An 18,730-nucleotide genomic window follows, 5' to 3' on the forward strand; every position below is an offset into this window, starting at 1 on the left:
TCGCTGGGTGGTGGCAGGGAAGGGGACGGGTGGTGGCTGAATCCTGGCCTGGTGCAGGGCTGGGGGATGGTGCCCCGGTCCCCCCGCCCTCCCCTCTGCCTCCTGCTGTGCCCGGGGCAGCCCTCGGCTGGCGCTGGATGTGTGTTCCAGCTCTCTTGGACACTGATGTTGCGTCACGGCAGCTGGGCTCAAGGCGGCCCCGGCCCAAAGGTTCTTGAAACCCTCTAGGTCACCCTGCATTAAACTAAAGCAGGTGGATTTTTTTTCCAAAATACTTTTTATTTAGAGATTAAAATAAAGCTTAAAAAAAAAAAACAAACAAAAAAAACCAACCAGTTGCAACATCAATAGCCAGCCAGCCCAGGGCCCTTCATTCCCATCCTGAGAGCGACCCTGTGTCCCTTCCACAACTCCTGCTGCACCCAGGGGCCAGGAGTAGCCCCTTCCCTCCCAGTAAGGCCGGTGGGAACCGGTCTCATCGTCCCAGTTCACAGATACAAGCAAAGCCAAGCAGATCCAGCATCTGCCCACCCCTGGAGGCAGATCCTAGAGGGGCCACCCCGAGGGCTCATCCCATAGGGGATGGGGTGCTGAGCCACCCCATCGCATCCCCCGTGGTCCCTGGGTGCTGCTTAGAGCTCCTCAGCCGGCTCCGGGCCTGCTGTGGCCAGCCTTGGTCCAAGCCAGCGATGCCATGCCATGGTGCGGCGCAGTGCTGTCCCCAGACATAGTGTCGGCTTGATCCCCATCCCTGTGGCTCAGCCCTTCCGAGGCAAGCGGCTGCGTGCTGTTACGGGGGGAGACTTTGTCCGGGCGTGAGGTGAATGCGTGGCCACCGAAGGCTTCATGCAGGGTCTCAGGGTCTTCTCCGAGGCGCTCAGACCACAGCGGCTCCAGGGCCTTCTCGTCCCCGGCCTGGGGCTGTGTGTAAACCACGCGGGAGGCGGCCGCATTGTGCAGGGACCTGGAGAAAACTAATTGCAAAGGAGGGTCAGGGCCCGCTCCAGTGCCCGGAGCTCCGGCGCAGCCACAGCACAGCCCTCACCTCGCACAGGTCCGAAGTCGCCGTTTGCCTCGGCCCTGCTGGGGGCAAAGGGGCTGATGGAGGGGAAGACAATGAGTGCAAAAGAGAGCAGCAGGACCTGGGGACAGAGAGGGGACGTTACCGTGCGCAGTGGTGGAGGGGAGAGACCAGGTTCTGGGACACGGCTCCTCGAGCGGGGGCTGGTGGCAGAACCAGAACTGTGTCCCTGCATCCCTCCCTGTGCAAGTGCCCCTGGCAGCGCCTCCATCCATCCATCCATCCATCCATCCATCCATCCATCCCTCCCTCCCTCCCTTCATCCATCCCTTCATCCCTCCATCCATCCTTGAAGCATCTACCCCTCTGCCTTAGCACACGTCCATCCCTCTGTCTGCCCTTCCGTCCACCCCTGCCAGCACATCTCCGTGGGTCTGAGCCTCCCTCCCTGGAAGCAAGGAGGCTGGGGGGGGGGTCGGGGGCTCCACACACCGCGATGCAGGTTCCCGTCTGCGCTGCTTTGTTGCTTGACTGTACCACGAGGGCCTGGAGCTTCTTCAGCTGCTCCAGGAGGGACCTGGGGACAGCGAGAGCCCGTGATCACCCCCAAATCCCTCCTGCCCCCCAGCAGGTCTGGCCAGGGGGAACAGGGGAGTCCCAGCCCCATCCTACCCCCTCTTGTCCCCATCCTGCCCCGGGAACACCTACGAGTTCTGCTTCTCCAGGTGCAGGACTTTCCTCTGCAGCTCCTGGTTCTGGGCCGTGCAGGCTGACATCCTGGGGGACAGGGAGGGGGGGATGAAGTCAGGGGGGTGTGAAACAGCTGGGGGGGCTGGCAGGGAGCAGCATGCCCACCACTGGCCAGCCGTGCCTGCAGCAGGGGTCTGGGGGTCGTACCGGCTCTCCAGCCCGTCGATATACTCCTTCTTCTTCTTGCGGCTCTCCTGAGCTGACTGCTTGTTCCTGATCTTCCGCCGGATCTTCTTCAGCACCCGCTCCTCATACTGGGGGAGACAGGGGGGGTCAGGGCTGCTGGGGCTGGGACCCCCCCCAACTCCGCACCCTCCCCAGGCATGGTGGGACCCACCTTGGTGAGGGGCAGCTGCGTGGGCAGGGACACCCCCTCCTTCGCCAGCAGCTTCTTCTCGTCCTCAGTCAGCACCAGCTCCTGGAACTGCCCCTGGCTCTGCCTCAGCAGGGAGCCGGGCACCTGTGGCTGCTGCAGGGCCATCGGTGGGTGACGGCCCTGGGCGGCGGGGTCACCCCACGCCTGACCCCAGGGACCACGGTGGGGACCACAACGACGGGATCATGGTCCAGGAAAGGACAGGGATAGGACCATGGAAAGGGGAGAAGTGTGGGGACTGGACAGAGTGGGATGGGGACAGGAATGGGGAGGGGATCATGGTCCAGGAAGGGGCAGGGATGGGGAGAAAAGGGACCGTGATCCAGGGAAGGGGACAAGAACAGGGAGGGATGGGCAAAGGGACAAGGATGGGGATGGGACTGTGCTTCAGGGTGAGGATGGGATGGATTGTGGTCCAGAAAGGACAGGGATGAGGATGAGGATGAAGACAGGGATGGGGTCATGGTCCAGGAAGGGACAAGGTTGGAGACAAGGAGGGATGGGGACACAGAGGCGGGGACTTACAGCATCAGAGCTGCCCGAGAGCAGCAGGTCCTTGACGGTAAGGGTGCAGGATGCGGGTGGAGAGACCACGGGCAGGTCCTGGCTCTCCTCCAGGAAGAAGCCGGGGTGCCACATGTCTGGGTGAGGGGAAAGCAGAGGCTGTCAGCAGTGCTGTGTCCCCCAGTATCCCCAGGGCAGGACCCTCACCCCTGCCATGGCCCCAGAGCTATGGTGCCTTGCTGCCACCTACCAGTCCAGTGGCCCTGGACTCTGGCCCCCCAGACTGTCCTTCTGCTCCTGTCCCAGTCCCCCCAGAACACCCGACGCTGCTTAGCCCACCTCAACACCCCCAGTCCCTCCAAACTTCCCTCCTCTTCCAGTCTCCCCCACCAACACCAGTCTGCCCAGTTCACCCCAGTTCCCAAACTCTCCCCATGTCCCTGAGCTCCCCCCACAGTACTCCATACCTCCCAGTTCTCCCCAGTCTGCCCAGTTCCCTCCAGTCCCCCTAATTTCCTCATTATGCCTGAGAGACCCCAGTTCCCCCATCCCCTCTTAGCTCCCCAGTTGTCCCCAGTCCTCCCCAGTCCCTCCAGTGCCCCCAGCCTGGTCCTTTGACCAGTCTCTCCCTCATGGCTCACCCAGGTCGATGGAGACATCAGGTTGTGGGACCCTGCCCCCCCCTGGGACAGGAAGAGCTCGGCAGGCGTTGGCATAGGGGTACAGGACCTCGCTGGGACCCCTGTCAAAGCACCTGGGGGGGCTGTCGAGCTGGTCGGAGGGGGGGTCCTCAGAGACCCCACTGTCGCTGGCAGCTGGGGACCAGCTGGGTGAATCTGATACTGAGTCCCCAGAGCCCAGGATGGAGCTGAGGAAGTCCTCATTGTCCTGGACACGCTGTGGGGACACGGGTGCCTGTCACCGTGGGGTTCCCACAGGAGCTGCCCGCGCTGTGGGTTGGTCCCAGCTCTCGGGCAAGGCGTGGGGACAGGGCTGTCCCGCCAGAGCCAGGGATGAGGTGGTGATGGGACCCCTCAGCCTGGGAGACTCACCCCGTCCTCGTGCCAGGTGCCCAGCGGCGTCCCCAGCTCCACACCACGGAGGATCCCGTCCTGGCGGTCGAAGAGGAGGTCCAGCAGGTCGAGGCTGTCGAGGCTGCCCACGCCAGAGGCCATGGCTGCAAGATGGCAAGGTCAGGTCCATAAGCCAGTCCCCGCGATTGCCCCCCAACCTTCCCCCCCCGACCCCCAGCCCCAGGAACACCCCAAATCGGGGTGCACGTCTGGGCACGGGCACATGTGTGCGAGACCATGGGGAGGTGTATCTACACACATGTGCATGCGTGTGACCATGTGGATGCATGCACGAGGCCAGGCTGGCACACGCGTGTGCGGAGCTGCGTGTCCATGCAACCACACGACCGCGCAATGTGCACGTGTGTGCCCACGCAGACATGGGTGCGTGAACATGTGCACACGCATGCGCCAGCACCTGTATGTGAGCACATGTGGGCACATCTGGCAAAGCCCTACCTGCGGGAGGGACAGCACAGGCATGCAGGGACTCAGGGGCACGGCAATGGCACCCCCCCGTCTCCTTCCAGCAGCTGAAACTCCCAAATCCTCTATTTTTTCCCCCAAGAGAACTGCAGAACCAGGGGCTCTCCACAGGCACCAAGCAGCCCCAGCCCCACTGTGCCCCCCAAGTGCAGGAGCGCGATGAGCGCCCAGACCCAAGGGCTGGGTCACCTCCCCCATCCAGCCCTGTCCATGTGCGTGACCGCTCCGGAAGATCAGGTTAATCATTTTGGGTGGCAAGCGGAGGAGGAGGAGACTGCTGCCACCAGCCAGCCCCAAGGAGGGGACTCAGCCCTGCTCTGTCACTGCCACCCCAGGCAGTGCTCGAGACCCCGGGCTTGGAGAAAACCAATGGGCCAACTGACCAGTGGCCCAACTGGCCAATCATCTGACTGACAACCCAACTAACTGACCAGCTGACCAATCAGTTGACCAAGTGACAAACCGGTTGACCAGCCAAAGCAATGTACCAATCAAGAAACAGACCAAATGGTCAACCCTGTTGGCCAACCGACCGACTGACCAAATAACCAACCCACTGGCCAACTGAATGATCAGGCAACTGTCTGTCTGATTGATCGACCAACCCACCACCCAACTACCCAACCCACCACTCAACCCACCACCCAACCCACTTCCCCCAGCCACCCAACCCATCACCCAACTGCCCTTCCCACCCTATTAAAGACAGACTCAAGTGTCCTTCAAGCCAGGTTTGGGGACGGTTGTCATTACCGTGATGTTTGGCTGGCCAACCCAGGCAAGGAGCTTTACTGCACCCTGTCCTTCATCCTCAGCCCTTCCAATGAGCCTTGGTGGCCCTGTGGGACTATCAGGCAGAGGGACCCCGTTGAGCGTTGGCAGCCAGGACATACCTGTGTCAGATCCCACTCCCAAAGACCTGTCCTGTCTTCTCAACCCACTCGGTCGCAGGGCAGCGGGGTAGACACCGAGCCCAGCCGCCACCTCCTCCTCCTCCTCCGTAGTGCCCTGACCCGAGTGGCAAAGTTTAAACTCCAACTGCACAGAAATAACGTCCCTGATTGCAAAATCTCCCATCCCTGATTGGGGACGGCGGTGAGCGATGGCAGGGCCGCCCTGGGGATGGACCCGCTGTGCTCCGTAACTCATTAGCCAAATGTTTTTGTCCTCCTCCGCCAAGCGGGGCAGGAGGGGCCTGGGGCTGGTGAGCGAAGTCCGGGCACCTCTGCTGCCCGTGAACTTTCACCCATTTTTAGGGACGATTTCCCTTTTTTTCAGACGAGCGTATCAGCATTAATCACATTTTATAGGTGTTGAGAACATCCGGGGAATACGTTGACTTGGCACTCTACCACTTACGGTTTCCTCCACAACAAACCTTGGTCCCCTCTGCTCCCTGCAGCCAGGGCTGGCCCGGACACCCAGGTCCTGCTGCCTGCGCCTGCCACCAGGGCTGCCTGCGCCCTCCCTGCCTCGGTTTCCCCCTGTGGCCGTCTGTGGGGCTGAAGTCCCTACGGTTTGTGTTCATCCCTCCCCACCACCCCACGGTGAGGGTGTCAGTCACCCCTGTCACCCTCCAGATGAGCCTCTCCTCACTGGGTCCCCCAGGGTTTCACCCCCCAGGTCCCCGTCACACAGGGAGGGGACGGGTGAGTAAGGCAGCAGGTGACTGAGGCGTGGCGCGGGGACAAGGCCTCGTCCCGTTATCTGCCGCTCGACGCCCTCTGACCGCTCCCCGGTTTATGGCCCCGTGGTGGAGACGGGAGCCCCTGGAACCGAGCAAAGGGCGCCCGCCCGCTTGGCGCCATGGTGTCCCCCGGGGGCTGCTAATTGCCTGGCTTCATTAAGGCCTTAGAGCATCCCCTGGAGCTGCTGCCTGGGTCAGGCGGGAGGGCAGGGCCGGCAGGGGCTGGGGGGCTCCTGGTAATTGCTGGGTCGCTAATTATTGCCAAGGTAATTAGCGCTCGCTCAGTCCCTCAGCTGCCGCCTGCTGCCTCCCCGCACCTCAGGCCTCCCCCACCTCAGGGCCCCGCCGCCATGGCCGAGCCCCCCCCCAGCTCCCCTCCGCGAGTTCTCGCGAGACCCCGCGGCCCCGCCCCCCCAGGCCCCGCCCCTCGCGCGCGCCCCCGCGCCGTGCGGCCGCGCCCCCGATAGGCCCCCGCGCGGCCCCGCCCCCGCCCCGGCCCCGCCCCTCGCGCGCGCCCCCGCGCCGCGCGGCCGCGCCCCCGCTCGGCCCCGCAGGCGCGGCCCGGCCCGGCCATGCCGGCCAAGAGGAAGCCGGTGCTGCCGGCCCTCAACATCGCCCCCAGCGCGGCCGAGGGGCCCAGCCCCGACGGCTCCGCAGAGTGAGTGAGTGGCGGCGGGGCCCGCCCCAGCCTGCGCCGCGAACGGGGGGCGCCGGGCCTGGGGGGGCCGGGCCTGAGGGGTCTAGGGGCACCGGACCGGACCGGGCCGGGGGGCGCCGGGCCTGGGGGGACCGGGCCGGGCCGGGATAGGCCCGGCACCTGGCCCGGCTGCTGCCGAGGGGACAGGGACCGGGACCGGGACAGGGACCGGTGGACACCGGGCCTGTGGGGCCAGGGCAGGCCGGGGGGTGCCGGGCCTGGGATTCGGGACAGGCCGGGCACTGGGCCTGGGGGTCCTGCGGGGGCCGGGACAGGCCGGGCACCGGGTTGGGGAGTCCGGGACAGGCCAGACATGGGGCCTGGGGAACCTGGAGGACCCGGGACAGGCCGGGCATCGGACCTGGAGGGTCGGGCACTAGGCGTGAGGGGCTGAACAGGCCAGCCTTCGCGCCTGGGGGCGCCGATATAAGCTGGCCCCGGGCCTGGGGGGCAAGGGCAGGATTGTGGGGGCCAAGACAGTCCGGGAACCAGGCCAGGCCGGTGCTGGATGGGCCCAGCCGGGTGTTGTGGGGTGGGTAAAGGGTCGGGGAGCTGGAGCTGGGGACAGGTTGGGGGTTAAAGGGGCTGGGTGGGCTGGGGACAGGTGGGGATGGGATGGGTTGCGAGTGGAGGCTGCTCTGACCCCCAGGTTTGCGGGGGGGTGGCAGAGGAGGCTGAGGGAGGGTCTGGGGGCAGCTGAGGCCTGGGGTGTGTGGGGACCAAGCCTGGGCACGTAGGCTGGGGCTGGGCTTGGGCGGGGAGGATTTGAGGGGGGAGGATTTGGGGTAGTAGTTGGGGCTGGGTGGGCAGGATGCGTGGGGTGGTGGAGAGGGGGACGTGGCAGTGCTGGGGGAAGGCAGAGCATCGCATGGGGATGCTGGGTGGAAGGGGGCCCTACAAAACCATTGCCCTGAGTGGGGGGGAGATAAGGGGGTGGGCAGCAAATGGGAGAGAGCAGCTGGAGCCCGTGCAGGCGATGGGAGCTGGGCAGCAGGTGCTGGGGGAGCACAGACACCCCTTTGTGCTCGGTGGGGTGGGGAGGGGGGTGTCTAACAGAGCAGGGGGTTGCTGGACCCTTCTCGTGTTTCGCAGTGAAACACAAGCTTGGCTTCCTGTGTCGGGAGAGGGTGCTGGTGCTGCCATTCTCTCTGGGCTGAGCTGTGCTGCCTCTTTAAGAGTTGAAGGATTTTCCCTACTCCTTGGCTTTCCCAAAACAGCTGACTGCACTAAAGCTCCTCTCCAGAGGAGATGTTAGTGTTGGGCAGACATTGCACCATGGGTCTCGCTGTCTGTGTGTCCCTGTCAGTGATGGAGCTGAGCCCTGCCTCTCTCCAGAGCTTTGCTTTGGTCTCGTTGCTATATCAGGGGCTGAGTATGTGTCAGACAACACTCTTCAGTTATTTCCCTCTGCTTCCCTAAAAAAAAACCTAACTCTTTCTCTGGTGCTGCCCTCGCAGTCTCCTGACTGTCCCTCCCGTCTCCTCTTCTCCTCTCCAGGGCAAACCTTGTGGACCTTCAGAAAAAGCTGGAGGAACTGGAGCTGGATGAGCAGCAGAAGAAGCGCCTGGAAGCTTTCCTCACACAGAAAGCCAAAGTTGGCGAGCTGAAGGACGATGACTTTGAGAGGATCTCCGAACTGGGGGCTGGCAACGGCGGTGTGGTCACCAAAGTGCAGCACAAACCCTCAGGGCTTGTTATGGCACGGAAGGTAATGGGAGGAGTGGGCTGTGGCATCATGCTGGAGGGGGTCCGGCACTTGCCCTGGCTCTGGGAGAGCCGGCTTCGGTTGGGATCTCTTTGCAGTGACCCATCTGCACCCTACCTGCCTTGCCAGGGTCAGGACCAAGGTCTTGGCTGCCCCCAGACAGGTTTAGGTGGAGCCTCTCCTACTTCAGCTCTGAGCTGCTCTGCCTGTCTCCGAGTCCTCCCCTGGGAGAGGCTGCGCTCGCTGCAGCAGGTCCCTGTGCACCTTGTGTGAAAACATAAGTTTATTCTTTTTTTCCAGTGAAGCTGGTTTTAATGAACTCTGCTAAACTGCATAGAAGCAGATCTCTTGAGGCTCCTAGGTCGTGGCTAATGAGGACTGGAAAGGGCAGGCGGAGGGATGGGTTTGGCACACACACCTTCCTCGCCACCTACTTAACAGATCCCCAAGGTAGTGCCAAGCAGCCGTGACAGTGGTTCCCCTCAGACGTGGGTTTATGGGCGACGTCTTCTACTGTGGTGCCCTATAGCAGAAAACTAGAGATGCTTCGCCTGCCTGTTCGGAAAGGCAGTGCTCGGTGAGAACAGCGCGGCTGCTTGTCTGGAGGACAGCTTCCTGGAAAGTCTCTGGTCTCACCTGCTGTTGGGATGGTTTAGTGGATCTCGTGAGCTAATCTGCTTCTCTGGGTGGCTTCACACAGAGTTGAGCTCTCAGAGTCTTCCAGGGCGTTTGATTTGGGAGTGTTGGGTATCAGTGGGTGGTTTTGAGATTGTTGGGAGCTCTGTGTTCACAAACTGAAGCGAAGGCCAGCTGCGGCGTCGGACAGCACGGCTGTCCTTCCTGCAGAGACTGGCCTTCCTAGGTCTGCGGGAAGGACAGACGTCCCCGGGGTTGGGTGTCCTAGAGCTTACGGTAACAGTGTCTTTTTTTTTTCTGACCTGCCATGATATTTCCTAGCCTCTGGCTCCCCTACCCACAGCTGTGTTAACTGACTACGTGGAGCCCAAGGAATAAAGCAATTGCTCTTTCATGTGCATAATCTTCATGGGTTTCTTTTTTTTTTTTTACTTTCTGTGGTTTCCTTGATATCGGAGCACCTTTTCTTACAACACCTACAGAGCTTGTGAAAATGTTCCCATCTGCTGAGTCAGATCAGCATCAAACTTCTGACTTGTCTTTCCGCTCCGTGTCCTGTGTGATCTCCGCGTGTTGCATGGCCAGCAGTTGCTTCAGTCGCTAACAGGCTGCCCGGGGCTCTACCTCTCCCTTTATCCCTGTTAGTCTGCAAATGGTCAAAAGTCTATGCCCAAGCAGAGCTTCCCTTGAAGATGTTTTGTTTTTATTGTTTCTAACACTCAGGACTTGCTCACCTGGTTCCTCTAAGTTTTTCCAGCTGTTACACCTTGAATATTTCTTTCTTTCTTGGCAGCTGATTCATTTAGAAATCAAGCCGGCCATCAGGAATCAGATTATCCGAGAGCTGCAGGTGCTGCATGAGTGTAATTCCCCATATATCGTGGGTTTCTATGGAGCCTTCTACAGCGACGGAGAGATCTCCATCTGCATGGAGCACATGGTGAGTCCCCGTTCCTCCTCTGCAAACTGCTGCTCCCGGGACTGTTCCAAATCGCATCTCCCTGAGATTTGAAATTGCAGGTGAAAGAGGTTGGTGCTGGCGGCTGCCATGGCGCCTTGCTCTGGCTGCAGCGAGGCCACTGTGCTCCTGGTAGGAGCCGCACGTCCTGCTTAGGCATCGAAATGACAGACAGATCGACTTTTTGGAAAGCGGAAGCAGAGGTTTGGGGGTTGGCCAAACGGAAATGTTGTAAACCTGCCGCCCTACGGAGCTCGCTGTGAAGCACAGTGTGCGCTTTCTGTTGTCTCTGGCAGAGAACAGTGTTGTCGCTTCTCCGGATCAGCGCTGACCGTATCATCTTCGCATTTACCACTAGGGGAAAGGAAGCTAAGAACTACTAGCAAGACGTAGAGCTGATAGAAGATAGCATTAAAATAGTTTTCAGCAAGAAGCTTGAGCTCTGATCACCAGATACAATTCTTCTTTTTTTTTTTTTTTTTTTTTTTCTGCCATAAAAGGAGTGTGCTTGATGCTGAGACGTTGCAGGCAGCCGAGCTGGGATGCTGTGTACTGCTTATATACTGCATGCCCTCCCTGGACATGCTTTCCCGTACAGCCAGCTGCTCTGTTTTCCTGCCGGAGATTGGTCATTTCGATGTTCTTTATTTTAGGATGGCGGTTCTTTGGATCAAGTCTTGAAAGAAGCCAAAAGAATTCCCGAGGAGATCTTGGGGAAAGTCAGTATAGCGGTGAGTTACGGCGGCTCTCCGGGCTTCCAGAAAGGATTTGCTGGGCACGGTTTGGGAATAATGCTTGTGTTGCCTTAGGAAGCTTTCTTTGTTTCCCCGTACATGTTTTCCTAGCCCGACCTAGGGCAACAGGCAGTGGTGTGTGCAAGCGGGGAGGGGGAAGGCATATTCCCAACCGCTCTCTGTAGCTCTGACCCCTTGTGTTGCACCAAGGTTGGTTTTGGCCTCTCCTGGAGAGGGTTTGGGAGAAGCTTTTTCGGGCAGTAAACCCGAGACCTGTGGTTGACTTGATGATAAATTGCAAACTCTGAAACACATGGACACTATGGGGCAGCTTTCCTCGCCAGGCTGCGGGGTGGCGGCACCCGGAGTTTATGCAACGTGTCCTGCCGAAGGGAAGGCACTTCCCTCCCCAGCCCTGATCTCATCCTGTCCTTGGTTTCCTTCTAGGTTCTGAGAGGCTTGGCGTATCTGAGAGAGAAGCACCAAATCATGCACAGAGGTGAGAGGAGGAACCTAAAAATAACTGCCTGTGGTACAAGAGCCCTGTATTTTACCTAGAGTCGTGTTTACGCTCTTCTCTCTTGCTGTTATCAGATGTGAAGCCTTCTAACATCCTGGTTAATTCTCGAGGAGAGATTAAGCTGTGTGATTTTGGGGTCAGCGGTCAACTCATTGACTCCATGGCAAACTCTTTTGTAGGAACTCGGTCCTACATGTCTGTAAGTTCCTTTCAACTTTTCATTGGGGTTTTTTTTAGAATTTGGGTTCAACTCGGCTCTTACAGAATCAGTGTAGTGTCCCATTTGCTCACGGTTTTGCTGTGTGTTTCCATCCTCACCCGGACCACCCTGTTCCTGGCTCACATCAGGGGTGAGCCCAGTGCTTCGAGGCACTATCTGGTGCTGGAGGAACAGACACCTCCGCATCCTCTCGAGGAGTTGGGTGCCCTGTTGGCTCCAGCCTGTGCCCGGCTGGCAATGGTGCATGTGGAAGTGCAGACTTTTATAGAAAGGCGTTTCGGATCCTACGAATACTTCCATATTTTATTTTGGAGAGTGTTTGTGGGTTCAAAACCATCTTCTCTTTCTGTATGCAAAATTCTGTCCAAGAAACAGTGCGGAGGGGGCACGGATGCTGATACAGGCACCTCCTCTGCTGCTTTGACTGTGTGCACTTGCTGGCAAAAAGGGGGTAAAACCAGTCTAGTGGAGGCTAAGGGGGAACTGAAGCCAGGTGAGAGTCAGCCAGGCAGCGTGAACTGCAGGAAGAGCTGATTGTGCCTCTCCTCTAAATGAAAGACATAATCGGCCTTAGCTCAACTGCAGATAATATGGTGTCGGTGACAATAAAATGACCCCTGGCTGGCTCCGGGTCCCCAGGTCCTGCCGGCTGAAAGGCAGAGGGGAGGTGGGGGTCTTCCCCCTGCACCGTGCGCGGTCGTGGCTGGGAGCGAGCGGTGGGTTATTAGGGAAGCCGTCGGACTACGCTCCTGTGCTTGGGTCTGAGCTGCACTCGTATTTTGGGAATGGTTACTCAAGTACAGTTATAGTTAGACAGTGGCTATTAAAGTAACATCTCCTCCGTGCTCAGCCACTGGGTACAGCTGACTTAAGGCTGCCAGTATGGATGACTTGCATTTGATTATTATTTTTTTTTTCTTTTTTATTTCAATGGTAAAGGCCTAGAGTGGGTTTTCTGCTCCTCAGATTCCTCTTGGATATTAACAGGAATGACCAGGAAAACAGAATCTAATTAATAAATTTAGTTCATTAGCTCTCGGCATACAGGGAAATAGATTCCTCCTGTGTACTCTGGACTCCTAAGTATAAGCAGCTGTAAATGCTGCTCAACAGTGGCTGTTGATTAGATGCATGGAAGTGCTTTATGTTTGCACATGACGCCTTTGGGACAGTCCTTTCCCTGGAAGGGTGGAGAGCAGAGCTGCAGAGACCGTCAGGATATCGCGTCTCGCCTATTTAATTTCAGCGCATGATATTTATGACTTTGCATATTGATATTCTGCGTCGATGTGTGTTTCTGTGCTCTTTCCTTCCAGCCCGAGCGGTTGCAGGGCACCCACTACTCGGTCCAGTCCGACATTTGGAGCATGGGTCTGTCGTTAGTGGAGCTGTCTATCGGAAGGTACCCAATCCCCCCGCCAGACTCCAAGGAACTGGAAGCAATATTTGGCCGTCCTGTGGTGGACGGGGCGGAGGGAGAGTCTCACAGCATCTCGCCGCGGGCCAGGCCCCCAGGACGCCCCGTCAGTGGTAGGGGCTGTCGTATGCATTGGAAACAACACGCAGAGGTGGGGGAGAAGGGGTCGGGTTTTGTTTGGTGTAGCTGGGTTAGCCAAAGGCCGCTTTGGCTGAGGTTGTGGCGGGGAGGTGAGTGTTTTTAGGGAGGCCTCTCTCTGCAGAGCAGATGGAACCGTGACAATGTTCCATCAGAATCCACTCTACCGTGGAGGTTTGTAATTCCTAACGAGTGCAGGTGGGAGTCTGGTCTTGCGCGGGGAGGCGAGGAGATTGCTCTCAGGATGCCAACCAGGACCTATTATGGCTTTGAAGAGCTCAGTTTAGCCTTGAGATCCTGCTGCGTCCCACAAGAAGGCTCAGGCCATGCAGCAAAGCCCTCCGTGCTGGGCACGGCACAGGCTTTTGGGATGTGGACCCCTTGGAGGAGATGCTTTGAGGGACTCTGTCACAGCCCGTGTTGCTTCTCAGGCTCTGCCCGTGCTCCCAAAAGACTTCTTTCAAGCTAGGGGCAGCTTTTTGGGAAAAGCTTTGCTGGGAGCTCTCATAGACGTACTGGCATGGAGGTTTGAAGGAGGCTCCACTTGAGCCATTTGGTTGGAAGCAGAAGGCTCTAGAAGCACTGCCAGCCTGCCACGGCAGATGGCCTGGTGCTCTCCAAATGCTCCAAGCTAGGAAATAAATCTGGACTATAGGCACAGGGAAAGAAATCCGAAACTTCGGAATGCTTTTTGGTTTTCTCTTCCTTGGGTTTTTTTTAACCACGAGTCAGTTCCCAGGTGGGTTGCCTCCGCCTCTCCCGGCAAAAGTCCTGCGGCACACATGCTGCTCACACAAAATGAGGCCCTTCGCTGTCCCCGAACACCCTCTCACCACTCTTTTTGTCATCTTAACCACGCAGGCCATGGGATGGACAACCGGCCTGCCATGGCCATCTTTGAACTGCTGGATTATATAGTTAATGAGGTGGGTATTGCTTTACTGTCGGCTCTGCTGGGGCTTCCCTGAGGTACCGCGGTGCCGTGTCCACTCTGAGTCAGGGTGGGCTCCAAAACCTTTGCTTGAACGGGGGCTTTTGGATAGCGAGCCCCTCTGAGCTGCAGGCGTCCTTTCCTTCTCCCCTGTTCCCATCTCTCTGTACCACAAAGGTGTCTCTGGTTGTGGAATAAAGCTCTGCAGGGGGAAGTTCATAATACCCTTGAAAGAGGGGAGCTCTTGGCTGTAATAACCTGCTCCTTCTCCAACCGGCAGTTTCAAACGTGCTCCTCCCTAGATCAGCAAAGGATGAACGCCGAGGTCATGCATGTTTTCTGGGATGAAGCCCTCTGAATGAGGGTGACCTAAAATCCCAGGTTGAAATGTCCTACCAGACTTGCAAAGTAGGGTCCATCCCACCAGCAAGTGGAAAGAGCAGCTTCTCCTTTCAAGGTGACAGGAGTTGACCCCCAACTATTGTTTCTGGAATGGCTTCGTCCGCTGTAGGCGTTGCCAGAGCTGGGATTTGCGAGGCTGGATCCAGAATTGTGACGCTGCAATTTCTGTCTCCCGGTTTTGGCAGGCATTCGGTGTGGGGTCCCTCCAGCTGGGCATCGTGCTGGGGCGGCCGTTTGCTGCCAGGGTGAGAAATGGCAGGGAGCACGTCCCTGGTGGGGAAGGGCAGCGAGGAGGAGGATGGCTGTAGAGCGCAGCTTTTCTGCAGCTCATTAAAGGCTATAGGTAAAACTCTGCTTTTTGACTCATTTTTGACACGGTGATGCAAAAAACCCTTCTCCTTCTCTCTGCAGCCACCTCCCAAGCTGCCGAATGGAGTTTTCACGCAAGATTTCCAGGAGTTTGTAAATAAATGGTAAGGATTTCATCTGACGGCTGCAGGTGGAGGCCTGTATGTGCTCCCCCACAGCTCTGCAGGCGGCAGCTCCACCCAGAATATTCAGCGTAACGCAATGTTCTCCGTGCTCTGGAGGTGATCTCTCCCTGGCTGCAGCGGGATTCAGCATTGTGCTGGGAACTCCTGCCTTGGGAAGGGTTGGAATAAAGGCAGTTTATTTGCGGTGATGCTTAGCAGTATCCCAGCACCTTCTAAATATGAGCCTGGCGGGGGGATGGTGAAGCAGATTGCTGGGGCTGTGAGTCACCCCACAGCCTTGCAGGCACCAGGCGTTCACCATCGACTTCCCGACCTTCCAATGCGGTGCGGGGGGACACCTGAGGATGCTGCCGCAGCCCCCATTAAATCACAGAGATTGGATGTTATAAAAAAAAAAAAAAATAAAATCACTAATCCCTGCCAAGCACTAGGTCCTTTTCTCCATTTGCAGGGCACAGTTCACCCACACGATCTAGGAGAGATGGATCCTGCAGCTCTCCCTGGGAGCCGGGCTGTTGGAGACTGCGTTTTCTGAGCCGTTTCCATCCTGCTGGGCTCCTGGGGAAAGCAGCCGGGAGGCCGAGTGGCTTTGGGTGAAGCTGGAGACCTCTCCAGCTGGATAATCGGTTTCCCACAAGAAATGTCTCAGCCTTGGTTTTGCTCTCTTGTTCTTCTCATTTCAGCTTAATTAAAAATCCAGCAGAACGGGCAGATCTGAAGATGCTGATGGTAAGTGGGGGAGAGCAATTTTCTTTCTGCAGTGGGGTGGCACCAGATCTGCTGTCCCGTCCCGTCTCTCCGTGCTTCCCTTGGTCAAAAGGCTGGAAACTCCCAGGCTGAGCTTAAGATGAGCCAAATTGAGCCCGGGAGAGGGAGTGACTCACCTTTGATTCAAAGGCAGTGATGGTATCTGGCCCGTGCGGAGCCCGGGATGGGAACCACCCGCCCGTCCCGTGTCTGCGGAGGTGCCTGGGACCTCCTGAGCTGGGCCGATAAATATGAATATATGGGACGAGTATGAGCCGGCAACGGGCACTGGCAGCCCAGAAACTCGCTGCATCCCAGCAGCATGGCCAGAGGAGGCCCTGGAGATACTGGGAAGGCTGGAATCCCTCTGCTGTGGGGACAGGCTGAGAGAGCTGGGGGGGTTCAGCCTGGAGAAGAGAAGGCTCCGGGGAGACCTTCCAGCCCCTGCCAGTCCCTAAAGGGGCTCCAGGAAAGCTGGGGAGGGACTCTGGAGCAGGGAGGGGAGCTGTGGGACGAGGAGGAATGGTTTTAAACTGAAAGAGGGGAGATTTAGGTGAGATCTAAAGAAGAAATTTTTCCCTCTGAGGGTGGTGAGCCCCTGGCCCAGGTTGCCCAGAGAAGCTGTGGCTGCCCCATCCCTGGAGGGGTTCAAGGGCAGGTTGGACGGGGCTTGGAGCAACCTGGGCTGGTGGGAGGTGTCCCTGCCCAGGGCAGGGGGTGGCACTGGGTGGGCTTCAAGGTCCCTTCCCACCCAAACCATTCCGTGAGCCCAGTTTAACCATGTCGACCTCAGCATCGTGCTGAGCCCCTGAGCTACATCTGGGTGCTCCCACGTAGCCCTTGCGAAGGAGGTGGCCTGTGTCCTTGTGCCCCCATGCCCTTGTGGGAAGGTCATCCTGTCCTCCTCCGTTCCCTTCTGCCCCCGGGGGAGAGGGGTTTGCTGGCCAGGGGCGAGCGGGGACCCCGGGGAGTGCAGGAGCTGCGGCACCTTGCTCTGCCTGCCCCCAGGGAGCTGCGTTTGGGTCAGGCAGGGGCCGCACAGGCTCCGCTCTCCTTTCAGTCTTCCTTCCCATGCCAGTGTCGACTACATGGATTAAAATCCCAGCCACAGGCCTCCAAGGTACAAATAATTTCTCCAAAATCTTCTTGAGCAACCTGAGCTGTCATACCAGGGTCTTCTCTCCTCTCCGGGGTCTCGCCCACGGCACAGGGCTGGATTTTGGGAGCCGGGGAGCAGCCAGCAATGCTCCTAAACCCTGTTTTCCCTTGGCTTCCAGAGTCACACCTTCATCAAGCGCTCGGAAGTGGAGGAGGTGGATTTCGCCGGCTGGCTCTGCAAAACGCTGCGGTTGAACCAGCCCAGCACGCCCACCCGCGCTGCCATGTGAGGGCCGAGCCCCCCCCCGCCTGCCCGGTGCCAGCACATCTGCCTCCGTCACCGCGTCCCCTCCCTCGGTCAATGACGGTTCCCCCGGCCCCAGCTCGCCTCCCGTCCCAGCGGCAAAGCACCGTCCCCTCGGAAGCGTCTCTCTCGGCCGCCCCTCCCAGCCGAAGCGGGGTTGGTTTCTTTTGATGTGGGGGTGTTCCAGGCCTCTGCTCCAGCTCTGGAGCTCCTGACACTTGGGAAATGTGGTGCTGCTTAGGTTAATTTTTCTCTTTTTTTTTTTTTTTTTTTGGTTTGGTTTTTTTGGAAACATGTTCACTTGGGTTAAGAAAAAAAAAAAAGAAAGAAAGAAAATAATCGTGTGTGTGTGTGTGCACGCTTGCGCGTGTGTGTGAGATGGTGGCAGGGGATGGGGACGAGCAGGCGCTTCCCCCCCTCCCTGGTTTTCACGTGGAAATCGGTGGCACCGGGAATGGAGAAACCCTGTCCGGGGTGTCCCCAAACAGCGTCACCGTCCCGCTGGGGACGAGGCGGGCACGCTGCGGGGTGGTTTATGGCTGAGCTGGAGAAGACCGTGGCCCTGAGCTCTCTCCCAGCCTGGGGGTGGCGGGGTGGGGGAGAGGAGAGATTTGTATTTTCTTTGGGTTTGTTTGTTTTTAACGGTTGGTTTAAAGCCTGTCCTTGTCACGCAGGGGGGGATTTGGGGAAGGGTCTTGATGAGGCGAGCGCAGGGCGAGGAGTGGGAGGGGACTTGGGGGGGAGCTGCGTGGCTGCCAGGGACCAGGGCCCCGTGGCTGTCACCTTTAGGTGACGGAGAGCACGGTTTTCCTTCCAGCCCGGAGAGGCGGGTTGTCCATGATGGCCGTGGGTCCCTCTCCTGACCCCACCGTCTCCTGGGGGTCTGGGGAGGGTGAAAGTGCCCCCCAGGCTCTGGGTTTTCCCCGCTCTGGCTGCCTCTCGCCCATCCCATGAGTGGCCGAGGCCACCGTGGCTGCAGCAGAGCCCTGGGGGGTCCCCCGTTGGACCCCCCCCACCCCCCTCCCCTTGGCCGGGAGGTGCTCGGTGCTACAGGGAGGGGATGAACCCACCCGGGGAGACCCACGTTGTCCCAAGGTCACCGTGGCCGATGGTCCCTCCCTGTCACCTCCCTTCCTGCCCGGGAAGGACCCTGCGAACGCCCCCCGGGGGCCACATCCTGGCTGGATCTGTCCCCAGCCCCACTGGCCGTGCTGTGGGGGTGGCAGGTCCCCGCTGTCACCTCATTTGCCACCATATTTTCGGGTGTCTTACTCCCCTGCACTGCCATCCCCGAGCCCTCCAGGGGGACATTTTTGGGTGCGTTTTCCTTCTTTTTCAGGCTAGTTTTTTGCCCCCTTGGGCTGGCGGCTGATGTCCCTTCTGCCTGTGCTGGAGTCCCACCGTGCCGGCCCCCCCCCCCCGCCCCCAGAAGCAAGCGTTGTGACTTGGTAACCCCCCAAACCCCTCGTCCCCCCATCCCTTCCCCAGCGAAGGCGCTGCCCTGCTCGGGGATAAACTCCGGGGGCTGCAGTGTGTGTGTCTGTGTCCCCCCACCAACAAAAGGCAAACCCGGGGGGATGATCCCAGATTTGGGGAGGGGGTGTCCAGGACAAGGCACCCCGGGGGTGCTCGTTGTTAGGGGGTTTGACTATTAATTTAAATGGGAGATGGGGAATGGGGACAATTCCTAAGGATTTAGGGTATTTTCAGTTGGTTTTGGTGCTGGGTTTTGGAGGAGGAGCAGGAAAAAGTGTCGAGCGTTTTGTTGGTGCAATTATCGATATTATTTTTTTTTTTTAATACTCAATATTTTCATCATGGAAAAAAATTAA

At 58.7% G+C, this 18,730-nt stretch overlaps 2 protein-coding genes across 2 annotated transcripts; one reads left to right on the top strand and one right to left on the bottom strand.

Moving 5' to 3' along the window:
- Positions 1-330: 330 nt before the first annotated feature.
- On the bottom strand, positions 331-5,462 carry CREB3L3 (cAMP responsive element binding protein 3 like 3). The gene is given in 11 exon segments (XM_063357867.1): positions 331-654; positions 656-974; positions 1,046-1,142; positions 1,514-1,598; positions 1,730-1,798; positions 1,919-2,025; positions 2,109-2,240; positions 2,673-2,788; positions 3,293-3,548; positions 3,704-3,828; positions 5,104-5,462. Coding segments are annotated over 11 exon segments (1,584 nt in total). The 5' UTR covers positions 5,360-5,462; the 3' UTR covers positions 331-632.
- Positions 5,463-6,402: 940 nt separating this feature from the next.
- Positions 6,403-18,730, top strand: MAP2K2 (mitogen-activated protein kinase kinase 2). The gene is made up of 11 exons (XM_063358244.1): positions 6,403-6,555; positions 8,092-8,302; positions 9,729-9,875; positions 10,547-10,624; positions 11,075-11,126; positions 11,222-11,346; positions 12,684-12,897; positions 13,784-13,848; positions 14,667-14,728; positions 15,433-15,478; positions 16,774-18,730. Exons 1-11 carry the CDS (start codon positions 6,470-6,472, stop codon positions 16,882-16,884), a joined length of 1,197 nt encoding a protein of 398 aa, XP_063214314.1. The 5' UTR covers positions 6,403-6,469; the 3' UTR covers positions 16,885-18,730.

This window comes from Chroicocephalus ridibundus, chromosome 22, assembly GCF_963924245.1.
Source record: "Chroicocephalus ridibundus chromosome 22, bChrRid1.1, whole genome shotgun sequence".
NCBI classification, from domain to species: domain Eukaryota; kingdom Metazoa; phylum Chordata; class Aves; order Charadriiformes; family Laridae; genus Chroicocephalus; species Chroicocephalus ridibundus.

Bases quoted from the DNA above. Each gene is read 5' to 3' on its own strand.
- MAP2K2 (XM_063358244.1), top strand. From the start codon at position 6,470: ATGCCGGCCAAGAGGAAGCCGGTGCTGCCGGCCCTCAACATCGCCCCC. The intron at 11,127-11,221 runs GTGAGAGGAGGA...TGCTGTTATCAG, and splicing joins GCACCAAATCATGCACAGAG to ATGTGAAGCCTTCTAACATC. The intron at 15,479-16,773 runs GTAAGTGGGGGA...CTTGGCTTCCAG, and splicing joins CAGATCTGAAGATGCTGATG to AGTCACACCTTCATCAAGCG.